The sequence below is a fragment of the Schistocerca serialis genome, chromosome 12 (genome assembly GCF_023864345.2).
Source record: "Schistocerca serialis cubense isolate TAMUIC-IGC-003099 chromosome 12, iqSchSeri2.2, whole genome shotgun sequence".
NCBI lineage: Eukaryota > Metazoa > Arthropoda > Insecta > Orthoptera > Acrididae > Schistocerca > Schistocerca serialis.
Genome location: NC_064649.1, coordinates 88,448,345 through 88,470,744, shown reverse-complemented (window position 1 = coordinate 88,470,744; position 22,400 = coordinate 88,448,345). Strand labels below are relative to the sequence as shown.

The 22,400-nt window shown below is 38.8% G+C and overlaps 1 protein-coding gene across 1 annotated transcript in view; it reads left to right on the top strand.

Moving 5' to 3' along the window:
- LOC126428133 (protein timeless homolog) overlaps positions 1-22,400 on the top strand; it is a 483,403-nt gene that overhangs the window by 7,914 nt on the left and 453,089 nt on the right. Inside the window, exons 3-9 of the mRNA XM_050090036.1 lie at positions 2,002-2,182; positions 4,344-4,478; positions 9,154-9,249; positions 12,099-12,262; positions 15,636-15,753; positions 17,689-17,835; positions 17,930-18,042. Of these exons, the coding sequence (XP_049945993.1) occupies positions 2,002-2,182; positions 4,344-4,478; positions 9,154-9,249; positions 12,099-12,262; positions 15,636-15,753; positions 17,689-17,835; positions 17,930-18,042 (954 nt within the window). The remainder of the gene's footprint in view (positions 1-2,001; positions 2,183-4,343; positions 4,479-9,153; positions 9,250-12,098; positions 12,263-15,635; positions 15,754-17,688; positions 17,836-17,929; positions 18,043-22,400) is intronic.

The following is a 22,400-nucleotide window of genomic DNA, read 5'->3' as shown; positions in this document are numbered from 1 at the left end:
TTCTGCTCTCAGCACCTCCCTGAGAATTTGTTCAGGACGTTGTGAACAAACTAGACAAGTACTGTACATATGCTCATTGTAACATCTGTTTTACAAAGTATTTTTTACCTGCATGTAGTAAACTTACCTGCCTCCATAGCTGCAATTGTTAACATGTGTATGTGATTGTGCTCAATTCCAATGTAACCAGTTCAAATCCTGATGACAGATGAAATTTTCATTGCTGCTGTTTGGAGAGAGAGGTGGTAGCACGCAGTTTTTGAGCACCAGACTTTGCACCAACATCCTGATTTATTCTTCCTCTTGGAGTGAAGATGTGTAACACTGTTGACGGTGTTCCATCCATTGGATGAAGACGTTAAGCTCGCCTGTTCCCTTTGTGCTATTGAGAGTATTGTGTTGTGTGTAGGCACCAGATTTTACCTTTTCCCTTCTCACTTCGTCACACAACCCAAACTTGACATCACGCTGTACAAGCAGTTATCCATAGTACACAGATACATACCTGTTACGCACCTGACACTTGAGAACAGTATTTTGAGGAGGCAATGACTTACAGCATGTAGACATTTTTAGTAAATGGTGGTTTGCGTACAGCTATTTTGTCACTTTATCAAACTGCCAGTTTTGGTCAGAAAAGAACCATCCTCAGATGTCTACATACCACGAGAAAGGCACAAAATTAGGCACATTGTGTAGTTACAGAAACAATTTTTATATGCTAATTACTATTCATGGCCTGTTGTATACTTACAATGTGACACCATAATCAGATCACAACATGACATTTTTTACAAGGATCACGCTGTAAACTAACACACTAATTCAGCTATACTACTGGAGCATGACAAATCATACCTATTTACAAGCATCATGCCGTAAACTAACATGCTAATTCAGCTATACTATTGGAACACATATGGCACACAACAGATACTGTGGCAAAGCTCATGACGGTACTGAAATGGTGTGTGATATTCAGTCACAAAACATCAGCAGAGGTGGTAGAATCATAAGAAAGACACTGTGCAGGACCAATGAACACTCTTTCAGATTATATCTCAGGTACTAACTTGTGATAACCTTCCTGTCGTTGACTCACGTCACAAAATTAAAGGCACCAATTTAAAAGTGAAGACAGTTTTAAACGAACAGGATGGCTGAAAATTTTATTTTCTACAATGATATACTGTAATATGCCCATAATTTATAGGCAAATTTTCTATGATTTGACAAAATGCTATGTTCAGCCACCGTGTTAGTATAGTAATGTCTTCTTGTTCTACTTAGTTGTGTCAGTTTGGTGATTCAGGCAATGGTGAGAGGAGTAACCCAATTTAAGCTGGTACTTGAGATATAATTTTTGTTACAATTGTACCTTCTTTGCTGATGCAATTTGATTTATGGCATGATGCTTGTTAATAGTTACGAATTGTCATGCATTTCATTATGATGCCACATTGCAAGTATACAATTTGTCACTAATGTCGATTAGTGTATTATGTTTGTTTTTGTAATTACTGATTGTGTATAAGTTTTTCATATTTAAGATATGTAGATATCTGAGGACGGACAATTTATGACCGAAACTGGTTGTTTAATAAAGTGACAGTGCACCTGTATGCCAGCTGTGGTTTCCCAAAAATTTAATAAGAAATGGGAGAAAGGCAACAGTAGAGATCTCCAGTAGGACATTGCCCAGGAAGAAAAGTGGGATTGCTGCACTCTCCCCAACACTCATTTCCTCAGAATGAGACTAGTTTGACATAATAGTGTGAAGTGGATGACAAGAGTTTCTTCTATATTGATGACATTGTAATTGATAAATAACCTTAGTTAAGAAGAACAATAAATTCTGTAGAACATTTGCAGTTTGTTTTCCATTTATGGATATATAATATTTTCATGAAGCAATGACTGGACAATCCATTAATGTGCTCAATATGACTCCTATCCTTTTGCTCGTGACTGTGGTGTACAGGGTGCCTATTTCTTTCACAGGCTGCTGGTTAATCTGACGAATCCAGCCCTGCTCCTGTACCGGGAAGAGCTTCCTGTAGACAAGGTTTCGAGAAATTACTACTTGCAAATCATATCACAGTTACAGGCTTACAAGAAGGCTTTCACCGATTCAGATGTGTGGGAAGTAATCAAGATGAAACTCAGTAAACTCCTTGAGACGGTAGGTACAAGTATTTTTGGCAGTTTATGGCTTAGCTGCCTAAAATTTTTTGTTATTATTGTTTATTGTTTACATCAGAAATCAACTTCATAGTTACTGTCTTAAAGGGACAACGACATATGTAATATGAGTGCCTGTTTTTATTTGGTGCTAATGGTTACTTTACTCATTATGGACGAATGTTTCCTTTGATCACACAAAAACAGATCAATACTGTATATTAAATATTGTATGAGCATTGGATCTGTACCTGCAATTATTCCCATTAACCTGTTGATGGCAATGAACACACCATTTAGGCAGACCAGTACTGTAGTAGAAGATATTCATGTACCAATAATCAGTTAGAAATGGTATGTGGTAATAAATGCAGAGATGAGCTAAATTCTTTCATTTATTCTGTATTGCTCATTTACTTACGTTGACAACTGCTGTTTCTCAGCATATGAGCAATTTTTTCTAATTGTCAATCCAGGTATTTCATGGATGTGATGTGAAACATGCATGCTTTTTGTAAAAAGGACATTTAACTTTTTGTATATATTGGTTGCAGATTACTTCTTGATACTGTCATAAGATCGGTATTGAATTGTGGAAATTGTAAATAGTACAGGCAGTGGCAAACATAAATTTTTTTTTAAAAATTTGTAAGACTGTGATTCCAAACTACATACAATTATGCTCATGAGACAAGTTTTTCGTGGTGGTCATTTTTGCAGCAGCTGTGACTTTTGCATGCTGCACATTAAGTTATTTTTATTCAACTTGTGTACCCACCCATGTTTTGCCTTAGTTACAAGGCATCCTCAGTGAAATATATTTTTTGCCCCTCCTGCACACTTAGCTTTAAAACATTCTATTGAAATTTGTATAATAAAATGGAAAAGTACTTATTGATCAGCATCTTAATTCATTAGTTTAAAGTCAAACACTTTCTCTCATGTGGCAAACTGATTGAAAGTGTGCCATTTTTCTTGTGGTCATTGTTTTCAAAACATAGCACTGTAATGCCAACTTTCTCAGGTTTTACTTTCAACTGTCTATTCTTTGACTATATGTGGGCTGATGTAAGTGCTCTCTCTCTCTCTCTCTCTCTCTCTCTCTCTCTCTCTCTCTCTCTCTCTCTCTGTGTGTGTGTGTGTGTGTGTGTGTGTGTGTGTGTGTGTGTGTGTTTTGGGGGGGGGGGGCGCATTTGCGGGGAATGTGTTTATGTGTGGGCACATGGGTGCACGCCTTATTTTTATTTTTAATTTTTACTGTTTATTATCATTCTTTTTATTTATTTTTCGTTTATATACTTCAGAGAGAAATGGGATTTCTGGTCATCTGTTGGGATTACTGTCTGTTATATGATAAGTCAGTGTAAACAGTGAGTGGTTAGTCATACTCACTACATCAATTAGTAGTAGCTTCTTTTCAGCCTTTGTTATGTATATATAGTAATTTTCTTGTAAGGTTATGGGATTTCTTTCATTATGTATTCTAACTACTTTCATGTCCTTCTCTGTTGCAGTAGGTTTTTGATTACTTCCTTATAAATGTTCTGCAAAAGTGTAGTGACTTATTTCCATGCTCTGTTTTGTTGTTTGCAGTAGGTGTCAAATGTTTTGGTGATATGTCCTACATATCTTCCATCATATATGTTGCATTGCAGTTGATACATTCCTGGTTTCTGGTAGATGTCCGTGTCTTTTGTTATCTTTGGATTGAACTATCTGTTTTGAATGCTATGTTTATGCCTTGTGTTTTGAAAACGTAAAGGTCATTGTTTACCATCTTAAATCTTAAATGAAACAACAAGTTTACTGTTACCAGTCACCTTAAATCTTTTTCCTTGTTTTCATGTGTTGTTTGTGTCGTCGTTCTGTTGCTGTTTGTGCAGCATGGAGGTACTTTTCATTTGAATTAATGTAATTTATGCTCATGAAAGGTTGATTCAGACTGGGAGGCTTCCTGCGGCAGTTGAGTGGTTGAGGCACCTGCCCACAAAGAGCAAGAAATCTGGGTCAGAGTCTCAGAGTGCTGTAAATGTTCAGTAGTGACGACATATTCAGAGAAATAGTGCGGCTATAATCTGAACGAGCACGACCTGTTTCATACTTACTGGTTGCCAAAGCACAGAAGGTTTTGGCAGTCACTTTGATAACGTTCTCCATTCCAGGAGTGGGAGGAGCGGGGAGAGGAGAAGAGCCTGATGATCGAGCGGATGCTGATCCTAGCGCGGAACGTGCTGCAGGTGCCGGCCGACGTCGCCGCAGAGAAGCTCTCTGATAGTGAACCTAGTGTCCACGACCAGGTCAGCACGCTTCGTCTCACGGTGAAGTCTAATTTTTGTGGCAGAATGTTGTGCATATGGCACTCAACAATTACCTCTAAAATGTGTTCCCTGCATCTGTTGTTAATGTCAGGGCCTCTCAGTTGACAACGTACAATAGAGTGATACATTTTTTTAACTTTTACAATTTAAGGAGGTATCTCATGTATCATATTGGGTATGAGTGTCAAACTGGCACTATATTTCTATGTCAAATCGGGATGCTGTCTAGTGATCTGATGTACTGAGATGATTCATGTTACTGTGTCTGCTCCAGTGTGACATTTCACCGAATAAGTTAAAACAGTAAGTAAATGGCTTTCTGGCACTGAAGTGAATGACTTGACTGCACTTCAGTTTGTCAGATTGTCCGATGATGTCTGACTTTGACGTGAAACTATTGGGTCCCATTGGCACTCACATTGAGCCTGATACCTGAGAAGTTTTCGTTTGAGACATCTGCCAGGAGCAACTTCAGTCTCAATTAAAATTAACTCAGAACAAATAAAATGATTTTTTAAAAAGAACAAACAAATCCAGAAGTTCCTTCTCAGTTCCCTGAAGTACAGGTAAGTAGTATAACAAACAAGGAAAATTTTCCATGTATGTTTCTAGATAGACTAAGCATACTGCCATAGGGAGACACATTGGCCATCTTGTAAACTATTTTATTGTATATTTGAGCCTCAGATCCAAAATGTCTAACCTTAGGCAGAAGTATAAACTGAAGAGCCAATGAAACTGGTACACCTGTCTAATATTTGTGTAGGACACGCACGAGGATGCAGAAGTGCTGCAACACGAAGTGACATGGACTTGACTAATGCCTGAGGTAGTGCTGGAGGGAATGGACACCATGAATCATGCAGCGCTGTCCATAAATCTATAAGAGCATGAGGAGGAGGAGATCTCTTCTGAACAGCATGTTCCGAGGCATCCCAGATATGCTCAATAATGTACATGTCTTGGGAGTTTGGTAGCCAGCGGAAGTGTTTAAACTTGGAAGAGTGTTCCTGGGGCTACTCTGTAGCAATTCTGGGCGTGTGGGGTGTAACATTGTCCTGCTGGAATTGACACAATCAGCCCAAATAAAAGCAGCCCAAATAAAAGGGGAGTGATCCACAGACAGTGCTCCAAGGATTGACCAGAGAAAAGTCCGTACAGCTGTGTAAGCGGTGAGGAAGGCAGCCAAGAGTTATGCTCACCTAACAGGATGGCAACTCAAACTAGGGACAGTTTAATCGCTTATCAGTCCCATTAGGAAATCCACCTAATGTGTGATAACCAATACAGTGATGGAATAATTCAAGTGAGGGCGAAGTGACAGACAGCACTGCATCTTCAGAATCCGGTGTTGAAAACATCAAAAGGCAGAAGGAACCACTACAACCAAAGTAGACCCAAAAAACCACAATCCACACTGCAATCGAAGAGGCTGTCAAACTACATGTCTTGCCAGACAGCATCGGCAAGACGAGGAAAAGTACACTGGCCCAAAAATATGCTAACCTCCAGGGCAGGTAACTGGGGCGTTAGCGGCCACTAGGCAGTAAAATACCACCGGTTGCGCTTCACCAAATAATAACACAAAATTAAAAAACTAATAACAGGCAGTAGAAGACGGCTAATAGATCCGCCAACTCGACACGCTCCACTTGCTGCTGCTCGTTTGACGGTGACCCTCGAGCAGCAACGCACAAACAAACAGCGTGATCACAGAATAGTGGAGGTTTCACTACTGGATTAATGTTCATTCAACTCAACATGCTGGGTCCGGTGGACGACGAGGTTGTGGCCCTCGTAACTACAGCTCCTTGATCCGGCAGTGCATGCATGCCGCCAGCGGTCCCGGCACGTCCTCGCGCTGCCAGACCTCCTCACTGCTGCTCCATCCCAACCAAACTATCGACACACCCGACCTTGAAAACACTTGATGTCCTTCCACAGATAGTACCACGGTACTAGATATCGATAAATGCTGCTGCTGCCGCCACTCGCGGAGAGAGAACACTAGAAACTTAGTGGCGCCAGTAAACACGAGAAGAAAACAAGACACCACTATACCTATTATATGATGCCAACATACCGACAGCACCAATGCAAGCCGCACATGGCTCAACAGTGTCCCGGTGTTGAACTGTTCGGGTACTATTTGTCAAGGTTCCAGTTGACACATCTGACCGTCACGAGGATGAATCATTGTATTGTGCACCAACCCCTCACCTCTGCATCTGCCATCCAAGAGTTAGCAATGGACTCCCTGCAACATTGGATGTCACGCTGCAGTCAGAGACTAGCAGCAACGTGACTTCGACCTGCGAGTCGCCAAAGTGGCGTCAACTCGAAAGACTTGCACCGGGCGAACAGTCTACCTGACGGGGGGCCCTAGCCACACGGCATATTCATTTTAGCAACGTGATTGGAGAATTACCATCTGGTGCATAGGTTGCATTAGTGGTGGTGCTGTGTTTGGGAAGCATAGACTACTGACGTATGGCGTCACACTGGGTTCGATGATGTGTCACAGTTCTATCCCACCATGGATCGCCACCATTGGTGAGTGTGGTGATGACGTGGGGAGCACATGCATTCTTCCAATCTTTTGCAGAGAGGTGGTGTTACTCCTGGAATCTTGATACGGAGACCCATTGGGCACGGTTTCAGGTCACGGCTGCTAGTGATTTGAGGGGATTCTGACAGCACAACGGTACATCACGAACAGTCTCCATCCTTAAGCATTAGCCCTTGTGCAACAGTATTGCAGTTTCATTTTTCAGTAGGACAATAATGTTTGTCTGCACACGGCACACGTGTCTATGAACTGTTTGTGTGATGTGACGTTGAGGTACTCGCGAGGCCAGCGAGGTGCACAGATCTGTCCCTGACAGAACACTTGTGGGATCAGCTCTAGACCTCAACTCTGTCCCAGTACCCAGTTGTTGGCAGATTGCCTCAGGAGAGGATGCAACGGCTTTATGATGCCATTCTGAACCGAATTGGTGCATACATTTGGGGCAGAGTGGGTTCAGTGTCATACTGATGAGTGGCCTCATATGGTTATGTACTTTGTATATGTGACTCATTTGTGGATCACTAAATAAAATCACATATCCTCTCAGCCCACAAAATTTCATTCCATTTCTTCCTCCATTTCAGGATGCTTGACCTTTTTCTCTTTGACAGTCTGTAATTTTTAAGAAATGAAATGATTTTATAACATTGTTGGCCATTCTTAGACCCTAAGAAATAATAGAATGTGTTTTCATCAGCAGAAAGAAGCCCTACTGTGTCACTATTTGTGCTAAAGGTGGAGCAATTTAAAGCTGCCCCCCTATGTGTGAATGATATAAATGACTGTTGTCTTCATACTATAAAATGAGGGTTACAACATTAATAATGCCAACTGTTTATTTACATCTTCTACAAAATAGAGACAAATCAAACAACGGAAAATCCAGGATGGAATGTAACAATACCAGAGAAGGAAAGTTGCTACTCACCATATATCGGAGATGCTGAGTTGCGATAGGCACAACAAAAAGATTCACACAGTTATAGCTTTTGGCCATTGAGCCTTTGTCAGCAGTAGACACACACACACACACACACACACACACACACACACACACACACACACACAACAACTTTCACACACGTCTGCAGTCTCAGAGAGCTGGCGTGTGTGTATGTGTGTCTACTGCTGACAACGGCCTCAATGGCCGAAAGCTATAATTGTGTGAATCTTTTTGTTGTGCCTATCGCGACTCAGCATCTCCACTATATTGTAAGTAGCAACTTTCCTTCTCTGGTATTGTTACAAAATAGAGACATGTATCTAAGTTTTCCTGTCCTTAAGAGCAGTCACCAGCATTGTGTATAACCCGTTGCCAGTGTTGCGGTAGTTGTGGGATACCCATAGCAGTGCCAATGTGTTGATAGTTTGAGTGAAGTGGTCTGTTGACTGACAAATCTATGCAACAATCCTGAAGTGAACGCCACAAAATGTTTCCTTCAATTTAGGAATCGAGCTGAAGTCACAAGGGCTTAAGTGTGGAGAGTGACGAGTGGTGCAGCACTTACCAGTCCCCCAGATTGAACAAATCAGGCATAACTTTCGCCATATGTGCCAGAGCATTGTACTGCAAAATGGCAATTAGATTAGTGTTGCTAATGTTTGTACTTACCAGATGTGTTCGTTTGAATACATGCACATTAGCACTTCCATTGCTCCAAGCAGTTCTGTATGAAAATTTCTATGAGCCTGTGCAATACCTCTGCCATTATTACTGTGTGACAAGCTACTCACTCTAATATAAAACAACAAATACTTCTTTAGCAATTTAAGGAGTTTAATGTCTTTCCCATCGGACTGTATTCAGTAAAATGAGTTTCAAACTGTGTTTTGCAACAAAAATAAACAAAAGTGCTCATGTGTGAATGAAGGAATTTGAACAATGCTTTTTTTTTTAAATTAATCCTTGCCTTTAAAAACTTTGTCAGAAAAATAATGTATTCAGAAAAATTATTTTGAGCTGCATTTCAAAATTTGTAACATTTTTTTTCTCTGGAATTTGCAGAAGTGTCTGATGTCGTGCAGAATATTATGTGTATGAAATCTGAAAAGTGTAGTTACAAAATTTGTTTCGCTGCTTGACAGGTACTTTGGGCACTGCATGTCTCCGGTATGGTCGATATCTTCCTGTACCTGGCCAGTTCTGAAAATGAACAACAATACTACATGCATATTCTTGAGGTATGATGCTGCATGTATTTTGCAATCTTATGAATTATGTTTAAAATATGTGTAATACAGGTTTGCTAAATTCCACTGGCACATTGAAACTATAATGTTTTTGATGCATTGCCCTTTTCGAGTGTTCCTTTAAAATATGTGAATGACATGAACTAGCTATCCTTTTTCTGATTGGCAAGCTACCTGAGAGCTTGATGACAACTGAATTCTCCCTCACATTTTTTAATTCTTACTGGATTAATTATAGATAGTTTTTATTGTTTTGGAGATGGAAACTTTATAGCGGAAATGAAGAAAAGCTGCCACTGACCACAGATAGTTGATAGATGGCTCTGACATACACTTAACAGATTGTAAAATTGCGTGGGTGGTATGTTTAGGTGCTTTTGTGAGTGTGTTTACTTCCACCATAAAAAGAGCAAAATATCTCAGTATAGTATGATTTTCTGATCTGTTAAATGTGCTTATGGGCTATCTGTCAATGGATGGAATTTGAGTGATTGCATTCTCTCATGTATATTTGTATTTCTGAGTAGTCAGTTTCATTGGCATTAATTTTATCATTGAATCAGTATGCTTGGAAGTAATAACTAAGTTCTAAAGTGCTGAGAAGTATGCTTAGTTGTTAAGAGACCATCCTGTAAAGCTTAGAAAACTAAGTTTTGATGTGGGATTTGATATAATAGAAGCTACAAAATTTGCATTCAAACATTGGTGTGGGCAGATGTACAAACACACATTGTGAATTCTGAGGGCTTGAAAACATTCTGAATCTTCAACTTATTTATATTTTGTGTCTCAACACTGACTGGAATATTGTTAATAGTGGCTTAATATGGCTTCAGTTTATAAAATAAATTAGAGTGTTATTATTTTGGTGAAGGTAGAGATGCTGGGTAGACATGTTACAGCAACAGTCTCAGCAGTTATTGGCCTTTCATCAACCTGTTACAAAGTTAGTACTAGCTGTATTAGAACTACTTTTGTTTTGTTGTGTTTGTTACAAATGACATTAGAGAATAAAATGGTTAAAGAATTGCTTAGAAATAATGAAAGGGTGTGAACTGTAAACAACTGCTCTCAAGGTTTGTGGTTCTTGCAGAGAAAAGCATAGATAGGCCACTTAAGCTTCTGTAAATGAGTGATGATACAGTGAATTTCTCAAAATATTTCATGTATGAGATTTTTTTCGGGCTCCAAGCTTATTTATGATAGGTGGCATATTTTTTCCTCCTATGAATATTTTGATTGCAATAAAAAGCCTCCAGGTATTTTAATTTGTTGATAGCTTTTTAATTTCAGCATTTTTGTTATCAGTTTTGGAAAGGACTGTCTGAAGTGTTTCATAGTTTGATCAGTATGAAGAAGAGGAACATTTTGCTTTGCTGTATGGATGAGCTGGTGAGGAGCCATGTAATGCAGTCAGAGCGTTGCCTATCTCCTGCATCTCCCCCTTTCCTCAGCTGCCCCTCAGCTCTGTCTTTGTATTGTATCTCCCCCTATCTGGCAGTATTGTTGTCACCGAGTGATTTAATGTAACAGCCCCCAGTGCATCTCGTGCCAGAAGAAAGCAATTCGGAAGCCCTGCAACCCCCTTTTGTAAGGCACGTGTTTACTGCTGGAATAGGGGAGCCGTAGGATGCAGAACTTTCTTCTTGGCTTCTGTTGGTGACCCTTAACTCCATTTATGTGCTCCCACTGGGATAACATTAACTTGTACACCAGTGCTTTCTGCTTAGCTAACTAAATTACTTCATTCTGTGGGGTTGCAGGGATGTTAACGGGTTTTCGTAATAAACCATCCCTGCACATGAGCCATAGGTTGCATTCTTTTATGTGAAACATCATTGTGTCAGTATAAAAAAAAAGTGTAAACAATCTTTAAAAAGACTGCTACTGTTAAAGGTCTCTATAAAAACTGTTTAAAATTTTAATAAGCAGTGTAAGAATAACAGCTAATTTGATTGTAAATAGAAATAGAATAAGTTAATACAACACATGAAATACGCTGCTGAATGACACAGTTAGGCTACTACACATCGATTCAATATTTTTTTTTAAAAAATTGCAGTCTCTGGTTCGACCACAGAAAGTTTATAATTTTACATAAAATGCTTCCTGTTAGCACTGGTGTGGTTAATTCTTCAGAACTTCGACAGATTGCTTCTAATGTCCACTCCAAATTGAAAATAAAAAAGTGGCTCATTTGACATCTCTAACCTCTTTCCATACCAATTTGTACACAAAACAGCTTAGTGTCGGAAAAGGTGAACTACCTCTGGTGTGATGTTTTTATCACATTTTTAAGTATTCCTACCACATGGGATTATTTTGGTTAAATTACACATGGTGAAATCTGTATCCTCTTTCTGTTTGAACTATTTGTTGTTCACCTTAAACAATTCAGACAGTGTAGCAGAATGCTGAAGATTATGTGTGTAGATTGAATAACTGAAAAAAGAAGTTTACTGTTGTAAATATTTTTATTTTAAAAATCTTATAGTTTTTAATTTTTATTAGTTTTCTTTGAATTATGTAGTAGCTCTTCCTGTGACCAGCTAGTTTTGGCTCACGTGGTCCTGCAGAATGTGAGCAGAATGTGACAAATTAAATTCAGTAACTGAAGCAAATGATAAGTTTTCTCTATACCTTAGGCCTATTTTAGGCAACAGACACTTTTGCACCATGCTGGACTCTAGTTAAAACTTAGGTTTTTAACAAAGTTTTATGATCTTATTGCTTTTTTTGTGTGTGAACTTCCATTCTTGCATGTCCGTGGGTCAAAATCTGTGTAAATAAACTGTATGCAACAGAGTGATATGTATAAATATCTGGATCACTGCAAACAGATAGTTTCCCTGATGCTGCGAGAACAGAAGCCGGGCGAGCTGGCGGTCGCTGCACCTGAACGCAGCATAGAGGAGAAGACACGGGACGAGGCGCGGCTTCTGGCAGTGCGTAACGAGGAGATACGCCGCCGGCAGGAGCTGGAAAGACGTTTCCGAGGAGCCAGGTGTGTCCTGTGTGGAACTGAGATATTATTTTGGTAACACTTACCACTGTTCAGTGTAATAGGATTGTAATTCTCCTCCTGGAGGTAGTCATCATATGTATGAGTATTTAGCAGATGATATTCAAAAGAAATTATATTTAGTAGCACTCTAGTTGTAAGCAGGAGAAATGGCAGTTAAATCTTCATGTAGTAGCTTCAGCTGTGTCCAGACACACAACTCAGTAAATTGGCCTAACACTGAACAAGTTTTTCTTATTCTGAAACAGTAAACATTCTACGTAATGGAGGTAGAGACATAGAGATCGAGGGGAACTGATAATTCAAAGCATTTGAAATGCTTTTTCTTTCAGGCTAATATGGGAATATTTTTCTTGATTAGTTGTGACAATTATTAAAAACTTCTGGAATAACTGTCATCAGTCATTGTTTTGAGTAGTAGTGTTTGTCAATAAAGCATTTATTCATTTTAATAATATTTTGCAGTAGAAAAATGCAAATTATGGCTGTAGAAAGTCATGCTCATGCTTTTGGTTAGGGCTAGACTACTGGCAAGTGAAAAATTGCTTGCTGTGGTTGATTACAGGAACACCTGCAAAATTGTTTCTAATCTCTCTGTTTTTCTGTACGTCAGTTTCATTGAATGCTGGTAAATTTCTCCAGCATACTGTTCTGACTTCCAAAATTGAGCTAAAAATAATAAGGAAGTCCTTGGTGAAATATAATAGAAACAGTAAAGGTAAAAGCTCAATGTATAGTTGAGTTCTGATAGGCACCTAAACAAGATTAAGACCATTACTAATTTTCAAGTGCATCCTTGTATGGGGCTCGCATAGAGAGAGAGAGAGAGAGAGAGAGAGAGAGAGAGAGAGTGTGTGTGTGTGTGTGTTTGTAGCTGTATGGTCTGAAGAAAGACTTGTCCAGAAGCCAGCAACTTTCTCTGTCCTATGTAATTGTGTAGGCTCCTTTGGCCAGAGTCAGTTGCCACAAAAGTGTGGTACATGCCCAGGAAACATTTTTGTCAGCTTTCTCTGCCTTGCTTATCTGCCTGTCGACGATTCAACACAGGAACTATAGCTATACTTAGAGCTGTTACGTTTACTCTTTCAGATATTGACTGAGATCAAACTAATAAAGTAATGTAATCAACAACTTGGAGACTGGTTTGAACACAGCATCCTATTGGAGGTGGTTTTCCCATGCTGTCGTACCTGTGAACTGAGACACTCATTCAATTATTGAGGTGTAAAGAACTTTTAATTTGATTGCCAAGAATCATGATATAGTTTGTCTTTTTCTTATACACAAATTATTGATGAGTGAATTGACTTAATTAAAACGGGAAGAAATGTTATACAGATGATAAGCGCTGAAAATGTGCGTTTTTCAGATTTCTAGTCTTCAACATGCAGTATCTGATCAAAAGTATGTTGACACCTATTAGTGGACATCAATATGTGCTTCATCTGTATGACAGCTTACTGCTAGGAAGACAATGAGGTGCCCAGAAGTGCCCTCAAGAACCAGAACCAGACACGACAGCAATTTCAAACAGTGGGGCCCAGTTTGAAGTCGATATTCTGACTCATCCCGTAGATGGTCCATTGGGTTCAGACCGGGACTCTGGGCAGGTTACTCCATTTCAGGAATGTTATTCTCCACAAACAATTCCCTCATAGGTGCATTGTCACAGTAATACCAACAGTCGTCATCTTCAGACTGTTCCTATACTCCATACAGTACACAATGCCTTTAAGTGTGTTTGTATCCTTCTGGATTTAGAGTTTTCTTAAGTGCAGTAAGGAGACCGTGGTTTAATTTGAAAAACACTCCTGTACCATAACACCGCCTTAATACTTCATTATTGCCACTACACATGATGGCAGTTAATGTTTCTGAGACAATCGCCAAACCCAAACACTACCATAGGATTCCCATATAATTCGTCACTCGTTTTCGATCATCCCTGCCCATTGGCATTGTTCTTTATGCCACTTCAAGCACCATTTAGCATTGACTCCAGAAATGTGTGGGTTATGGGGAGTTGCTCAACCTTTGTACCACATTCTTTTTAACATCCTACACACCAGTAGCTAAGCTGCATGAACTGTGGCTTGGGAATGGTTGTTCATGTTTCCACTTCACAGTCGTATGAGCACCAGTCAACTTGGGCAGCCTTAGAAGTGTTGAAATGCCCCTGATGGATTTGTACCTAGGGTGACACCCAGTGGCATGTCCACCTGTAAGGTCACTGAGCTCTCCCAGCTGAGCTATTCTGCTATTACTGCTTTTCCTCCTTTAATACTGATGGATGTGCCTCTCGTGACATCTAGCCATCAGTTCTACATTACACAGGGGTGCCGAGATACTTCTGATCAAGTAGTGTATACCTACTCCAGTCCTTGACCCACACAAGCTGAGCTACAGTTCCATCTCTTACATATTTTGTAGTTTCTAATGCTATGTTCAAAGCAAATGATACTTTCTAGAGCTTAAACATGAATTTAATTACACTATTTTTTGCGTACTAATGCTGTATTGCACAGAATTCTGTGTGTGGACTTGGGAGGGCAAGTGACTCGCACAAATGTGGTTCTCTCTCTCTCTCTCTCTCTCTCTCTCTCTCTCTCTCTGTCTCTCTCTCTCTCCCTCTCTCTCTCTCTCTCTCTCTCTCTCTCTCTCTCTCTCTCTCTCTCTCTCCCTCTCTCTCTCTCTCTCTCTCTCTCTCTCTCTCTCTCTCTCTCTCTCTCTGTGTGTGTGTGTGTGTGTGTGTGTGTGTGTGTGTGTGTGAAAAACATAAAGCACAGAGATGTCCAACTTCAGTGTACTAAGAGTGACACAATACTGGGACAAAATGCTCAAGACGACTTCATCTTTCAGAGCACACTGATTCATTGCTCCGCTGGGTATATTGTGTTATCATTTTGGAATGTATCATTTGAGTACTTGCTATAATGTACTTTTTTCCTCCCGGTGTAATGTCTTTACAAATGACCGTTCTTTCTAGAATTTTAGTTGTTTCTCATGTTATATTTTAAGAATAATATACATGCTTGTAATTAATGATCTGTGCATTGTTCTTAATATTCTGAAATACTGATTATTTCTTGTCAAGTTTATTATGAAAATCTGAGATGAGAATAACGGTTTGAAATAATTTTTACAATTAAAATAGTAAACTGTCATAGTGAAGTGCAATATATGTGATTCATTTAGAAGTTTCTAGTCTTAGTAGTATAAATTAAAATGATTATAATACTGGGACAAATGTTAATTTAATCTTTGTCCAATTTGTTATTCTCATTTCTTCTTAATGCATACATACACTCCCACTCTATTATAATTTTTTTAAAAAAAGTGTCTGTTTTGTCTACAGGCATTCAAGATTTGGTGGAACATTTGTACTAAAGGACTTTAAGTCTATAAGTGACCGCAATTTGATTTACCATAAGCCGTTAAACAAACTTGATGACTTAACATTTGACCATGAGAAGGTAATATTTCAATAATTCATGTAGCTGTACTTACTCAGTTTGTTGTTGTTTTGTGCCATATTCAAAAACAATTGTCAGAGGCACTTTTTGGTTTTAGAAAGTAAACTGACAACCTGAGAAAATTATGAGGAAATATAAGGAGCAGTCAAATGAAATTGATACTATGGAAGACAAGTAAGTTAACTGTTCATTATGTCAAAAGCAATCACCATAACTATTAATACATTTATCCTACTGTGAGACAAGATGGTCAATACCTTTGTGGAAACATGTTTACAGTTGGCTACAGAACTGTGACTGTACCCAGACATACCACCTTGTCTGAATCAAATAAATGGCCAAAATTGTCTTTCTTCAGGGCTCCAAAAACATGTAAATTGCATGGGGAGAAATCAGGACTGCATGGAGGATGAGCAAGGGCTTCCAGTGAAACCTATGCAGCATATTTGAAACAACCTCCCAGGGGGATAAATGTACCAACTGTTATGGTGATTAATGAACAGTCAGCTTACTTGTTTTCCACCTATCTCCTTTTCATTTGACTGCTGCGTATATATATTATGCAATGACAGATATAATTCAGAGAGTGCAGTGCCTGTATTCAAGAGTGTCTGTATAGCTCATTGCAAAGTCACCGCTGATGATATGCAGCCATATTAAGTTATGAAATTTGTTTACAAATTGTGAATACAATATTACAACAGCTATATGGTTTATTGTCTACACATAAAGATTTGTACCGGATCAGGGCTCGAACCTAGATTTCTCACTTATCGGGAGTGGTCGCCTTAACCACTTTGGCTATCCATGCACACTTCCCAGTCCAAACCACACTTCCACACATCAACGTGTAGACATATCATAGTGCTCGCGCACCATTTGTGTGATTCCCATGAAATACAGTCAGAGAAGTGTCTCCCTATGTGGGACTTAGATGAACAGTGTGCAAGCACTATGGAACATAGACACTGTGACATATGGAAGTTTGGATTGGTCCAGAACGCGTGTGCAGATAGCCAGAACATTTAAGGTGACTGCATATGACAAATTGAAAATCTGGATTCGAGATTAGTCCAGCGTAAATTTTCATGTGTCTGTAATAAACCATACAGCTGTTGTAACAATGAATTCACAATTTGCAAATACATTTCATTACAGACATAATGACAACAATGGAAATTCCACAAGTGAAACAATTAACAATAATATATTTATATGTATGTGTGTGTGAAAAGTACCTTAGGTATATGAGCAACCTCATTTCTCTTTCTTCAATATATTTTTAAAAAAATGTGTGTCTTCTTTCTGTTTTCCCATTTCTTTTGAGTAATCATAACATTTATGCAGTCTCTGAAAAACATTGTTCTTTTTGCTGGTTATGGTAAACAACATATTGGTTCATTGCTTATTTATTCCACATTTATAGGTATATGTTACAAACCATTGGGAACTGCATAGAAGAGGGTAATTCCCATTGTATTACGTAATAGGGATTCTTCAGTTTCTATTCGTGTATGTAGTGTGGGAAGAATGACCGCTTGAATGCATGCTGAAATAACCTGATCTTGTCTTTGCAACCCTTACAGGAGCAAATATGTAGACGCTTGTATATTACTAGATTCATCACTTAGTACTGGTGATTAAAAGTATGTAAATAGGCTTTTACAGGTTAGTTTACATCTGTCTTCAAGAATTTGCCAGTTCAGGTTCTTCAGCATCTCTGTGGTGTCAAACAAACCTATGACCATTTCTGCTGTCCTTCTTTGTGTATACACAAAAAGTGATATAACGCACTTAAATAATCTGTGCATTAGTGGGACACTTATGACAGAATAGAAACAGAGTTCATTAATCTGAGAGGAAATACGAGAAATTATTTATGTTACATTTATGGATAGACATGGAGTTTGATTAATGTGTCTTCAAATTTTGCAGCACAAGGTAAAGACACCAAAGAATCGCCAACCACTGAAGAGCGAAGTTGTCGAACGGAGATCTGCGTACAGTGTTCGCCTCTTCCTGAAAGAATTCTGTTCTGAATTTCTGATCGGAGCATACAACACTCTGATGTATCATGTCAAAGTGAGTAGAAAGTAGTTGGTATGAAGAAGACTGGTGCCACATAACTATATTCTCCTCTTTGCTAATTCACCATTTTCTCATTTTGTTTATACAGAGCAACCTGGTGCGAGCTAAAACTCAAGCAAATGATGAGTCCTATTATCTGTGGGCAATGAAATTTTTCATGGAGTTTAACAGGAACTACAAGTTCCAAGTGAAGCTTGTCAGGTGAGTTCTCTCTCTGATTATGTCGGATTTACTCCTGGAATGCATATTTATGATTCTCTGAGGCAAGAAATCAAATGAGAAACATTTAATTGTTATATGAATAACAAATGGAGACTGTTTTGATGGAGCCCTCCATCCTATTTCACCTGTGTGTGCCTACTGCAACCTATTTGATCCTATTTACTGTATTCCATCATTGGTGTCTCCCAACGATTTCTTCCTCACCCGCTGTACTTCTTTTCATTATAAAATTGATGACTGTTTTATCTACAGAATATGTCTTATCAAACAAACTCTTCATTTTGCCGAGTTGGGCCACTATATATATATTCTTTCCGCTCCCGGGATTGGAATGACTCCTTACCCTCTCCCTTAAAACCCACTTCCTTTCGTCTTTCCCTCTCCCCTCTTTCCTGACGAGGCAACCATTGGTTGCGAAAGCTAGAATTTTGTGTGTATGTTTGTGTTTGTTTCTGTGTCTATCGACCTGCCAGCGCTTTCGTTTGGTAAGTCACATCATCTTTGTTTTTACATGTATTTAGGGAAACATTCCACGCGGGAAAAATATATCTAAAAACAAAGATGATGTGACTTACCATACGAAGGCGCTGGCAGGTTGATAGATACGCAAACAAACACATACATACACACAAAATTCAAGCTTTCGCAAACAATGGTTGCTTCATCGGGAAAGAGGGAAGGAGAGGGAAAGATGAAAGGATGTGGGTTTTAAGGGAGAGGGTTAGGAGTCATTCCTATCCCGGGAGCGGAAAGACTTACCTTAGGGGGAAAAAAGGACAGGTATACACTCGCACACATACACATATCCATCCGCACATACACAGACACAAGCAGACATTTGTAAAGGCAAAGAGTTTGGGCAGAGATATATATTTCCCAATTCGTTTCAGTGCCTGCTCATTAGTTATCTAATTTATGCATCTAGTCTTCTGCTTCTTCTATACCACCACATTTCTCTAACCTGTCTGCTATCCATGTTTCACTTCTTTACAAGGTTACTTTGCAGACAAATGCCTTCAGAAAACATTCCTAACATTTTAATTTATATTAGATGTTAAAAAATTTCAAGTTTTGGGAATGCCTTTCTTGCTATAGGCAGTCCACATTTTATGTAATCCCTACTTTGGTGATTGCCAGTTATTTTGCTGCCCAAATTGCGGAAAACATCTACTTTTAAGGTAATGGTATAATGAAAAGGATAGTTACACCTCACCATATAGTGGAGATGCTGAGTTGCAGAAAGGCACAACAAAAAGACCGCTACGCAGTTATCTTTCGACCAACAAGGCCTTTGTCAAAATTAGATATAAAACACACACACACACACACACACACACACACACACAAAACGCAACTCACACACACATTGGTGGAGGAAAGAATCCAAATGGCCCAAGTCGTGGGGTGGTCAATGATGTTCTTGCCCACAGCTCCAGTGGTCACCTGGCTGGTTCTCATACCAACATAAAAAGCTGTGCCGTGATGGCAGCAGAGTTGGTTTATGACATGGTTACTTTCACAGATAGCTTGACCTCATTTAGGTTAGGAACTGCTGGGTGGCTGGATTGGGCAGATGTTGCTCCTGGATCTTCCACAGAGAGATGATCCCTACAAGAAGTGGTTGGGAGTTGTAATGGCCTAGAGATGGATAGGATATTTTGTAGTTTGGGTTGGAAGCAAGTAATTTCTTAAGGATAATAAACTAGAAGTTGAAAGCTGTCTTAAAGTTTGCGTACAGGAATTCTGCATCAACAAGGCTGACTATTTATGTTCTAGTAGTGTCCATAGAAACAGCTTCATTCCTTCCTTTTCATTAAAAAATTTGAAAGCATGCAGTACTAGTCCTTATGTTAGAATTACAGAGACATTGTGGAAATATTCAGTTAGGAATTTCTGAAATTTATTTTTGAGAAGTTGAAAACCAAGCCCCCCCACTAAATTACAGTCATCATACACTCATCACTGTAATCTGTGCTTTGTGGCGATACGTTGTAGAATATGTGTATAATGAACACCATTCTCCCAGCCTAGATGCAAACGTTTTGTTTTTTTTTGTTTTTTGTTAATTTCACAGTGACATGAGTGCCCCCATAGCTCTCTTTGGCCGGTTAAAGCAGACTGTCAGTTAACAAAAATTAAGCTTCGGCATCAACATTGTTTTGAAAACGAGATTGTTTTCATTTGTATGGATGTAATGGCAGAGATTTAAATGCTAAATTGAGCCTTTTGAATTGCCTAAACAAACTGCAGCTAACCGGCAGAAAAAGTGCGCCAGCATATGATAAATGGCATTTCGCGGTCTGCTGGAGGCAATACATTCCCCTGTCACAGCACAGATGCTTGTGCCATTTACATCGTGAACGGTGGTCTCGTTTGAGTGATCGACCAATTTGCATGTATTGTTCTATGCCGGAAAAAAATGAAGTACTGTGCAAATGAGAAGCTATTTTTTTAAAAAAACCGACAACATGTAAATTAATGCATTTAAGCAAACAAGAATTGCTCTACAGGCACTTGACATTTAAATTGGCCATGTCAGCTAAACACGGTGAACTAAATACGCAAACTATTGTGAAGTGAATATAACTGTAGCCAAGACAATTGGTTAGGACAATGAAGGGAAGTGTCCAAGAAAGGATAAAAAATTATCATCGTATTTGCACACTTCCCTCTAAGATAATTGAGAAGGTCATATACAATTGAATAAAAGTATTTCTTGATGAAGTTGTATCATTGACCAGGTGCCAGTTTGAATTTCTTCAATCAAAAGTAATTTTCCTTTGGAGCTTACTCTGACATACACAAGGCTTAGAATCTCATTAATCACTCACTGTGGATTCAGAAGCTAGAAACATATGGTCTTAATGGTGAAGCAAATCATGGTCTCAGTGGTATAGCAAATCCCAGTCTTTCTTAGCATCTGAAAGCAAATGTTAAAAGCACAAGCACGGAATCTGAACAAACTCTGATGTAGCCATGATAAGCTGTGGAGTTCCACAAGTGTCAGTTCCAGCCCTCTTGTCATACTGCTTGTTATTAATGATCTTACATAAATCTCCCAATTGCTTTTACTGTTTTTTCTTTTCTGTATTTTTAGTTTTTAACTAAATTTCTGCCATTTTGAGTGTGTATTACCATTAATTTATCAAATGAATTTTTTTTGTAAATAAAAATCTTATAATGCATGCACCACAATTTTCCTGTTACAATTAAAGTACGATAACTAGTTTCAGTTGCTATGTGGAACCATCTTCAGATCATTTGGAATTTAAAAAGGTGGTGAATATGCGCTGGAAAGCATCATTATCTCTAATCATTCAGTGACACGTAATACCAAGACAGTGGCATTACGTAGCTTAAAAACATCACCATGAGCAAGCCTGCACCCATAAGCTCGCAGGATGATGGTAATAAAGGAAAATAGCCAGTTGCATAAGTAAAAGCTGCATCAAAAGCTCATTGTTTACAATAGTATAGCAGATATAGTGAGAACAGTATATGTAACAGTTCCAAAATTTGTTAGCTGTCCTGTAACCTGGCTTACAAAAGAATGATCCTGAATGCCGTATGAAATAGACATCTTTTTAAAATGTTGAAGATCAAAAGGGAAGTGCCACAAGCCCACCAGCCTGATAAGACATTTTAAACCTAACTTCATCTTTACATTCCAGAATTAGTCTATGTTGTGTATGGGGGAACAAAAGGAGAAATACACAACCATCATAAACAAGCTCACGCAAAAACTTATCTGGTGAACCATAGGTTGAGCAGAAATTATGAAGGACTGAGAAATATGGGTAGCCTACTTATCTACAAACTACCCTGTTTGATTAGAAATAAAACCATTGTTCTTGGGAGAATCTGAAGGAGATGGTAATGAAACACACTTTTCATTCTTTTGACGAGTACCTGGAGGCAAATTTGTATTAAATATATGAGCTCATCCTCTCCGCCATGCAATTTAAATCTTAAGAAAACTATCATACTATGAAGGCTTTCACAGCCATTTGTCATAGTTGCTGATGAATCTTCCAGGCTGTATGGCCATGGTTGAGAAACTTTTTGGTTCCTGATGTTTCATCCAGCGCAACTCTGGTCAAATCGTCAGGAACCAAAAAGTTTCTTCGAGCATGGCCATGCAGCCTTTTAAGACTTATGAGCAATTAAATAACTATGTTCTAAAAATATTACAACACAGTGCTCAACTGTGTGTGTAATTTCTGTTATTTTCATACCTTGTTCTAAGCATAAATATTCAAGTTGCTAAAATTTAGGAGTAAAGGAGACTATCCCGTAATAGGAAATGCATGCAAGACAGAGTTTCCATTATTTTTTGT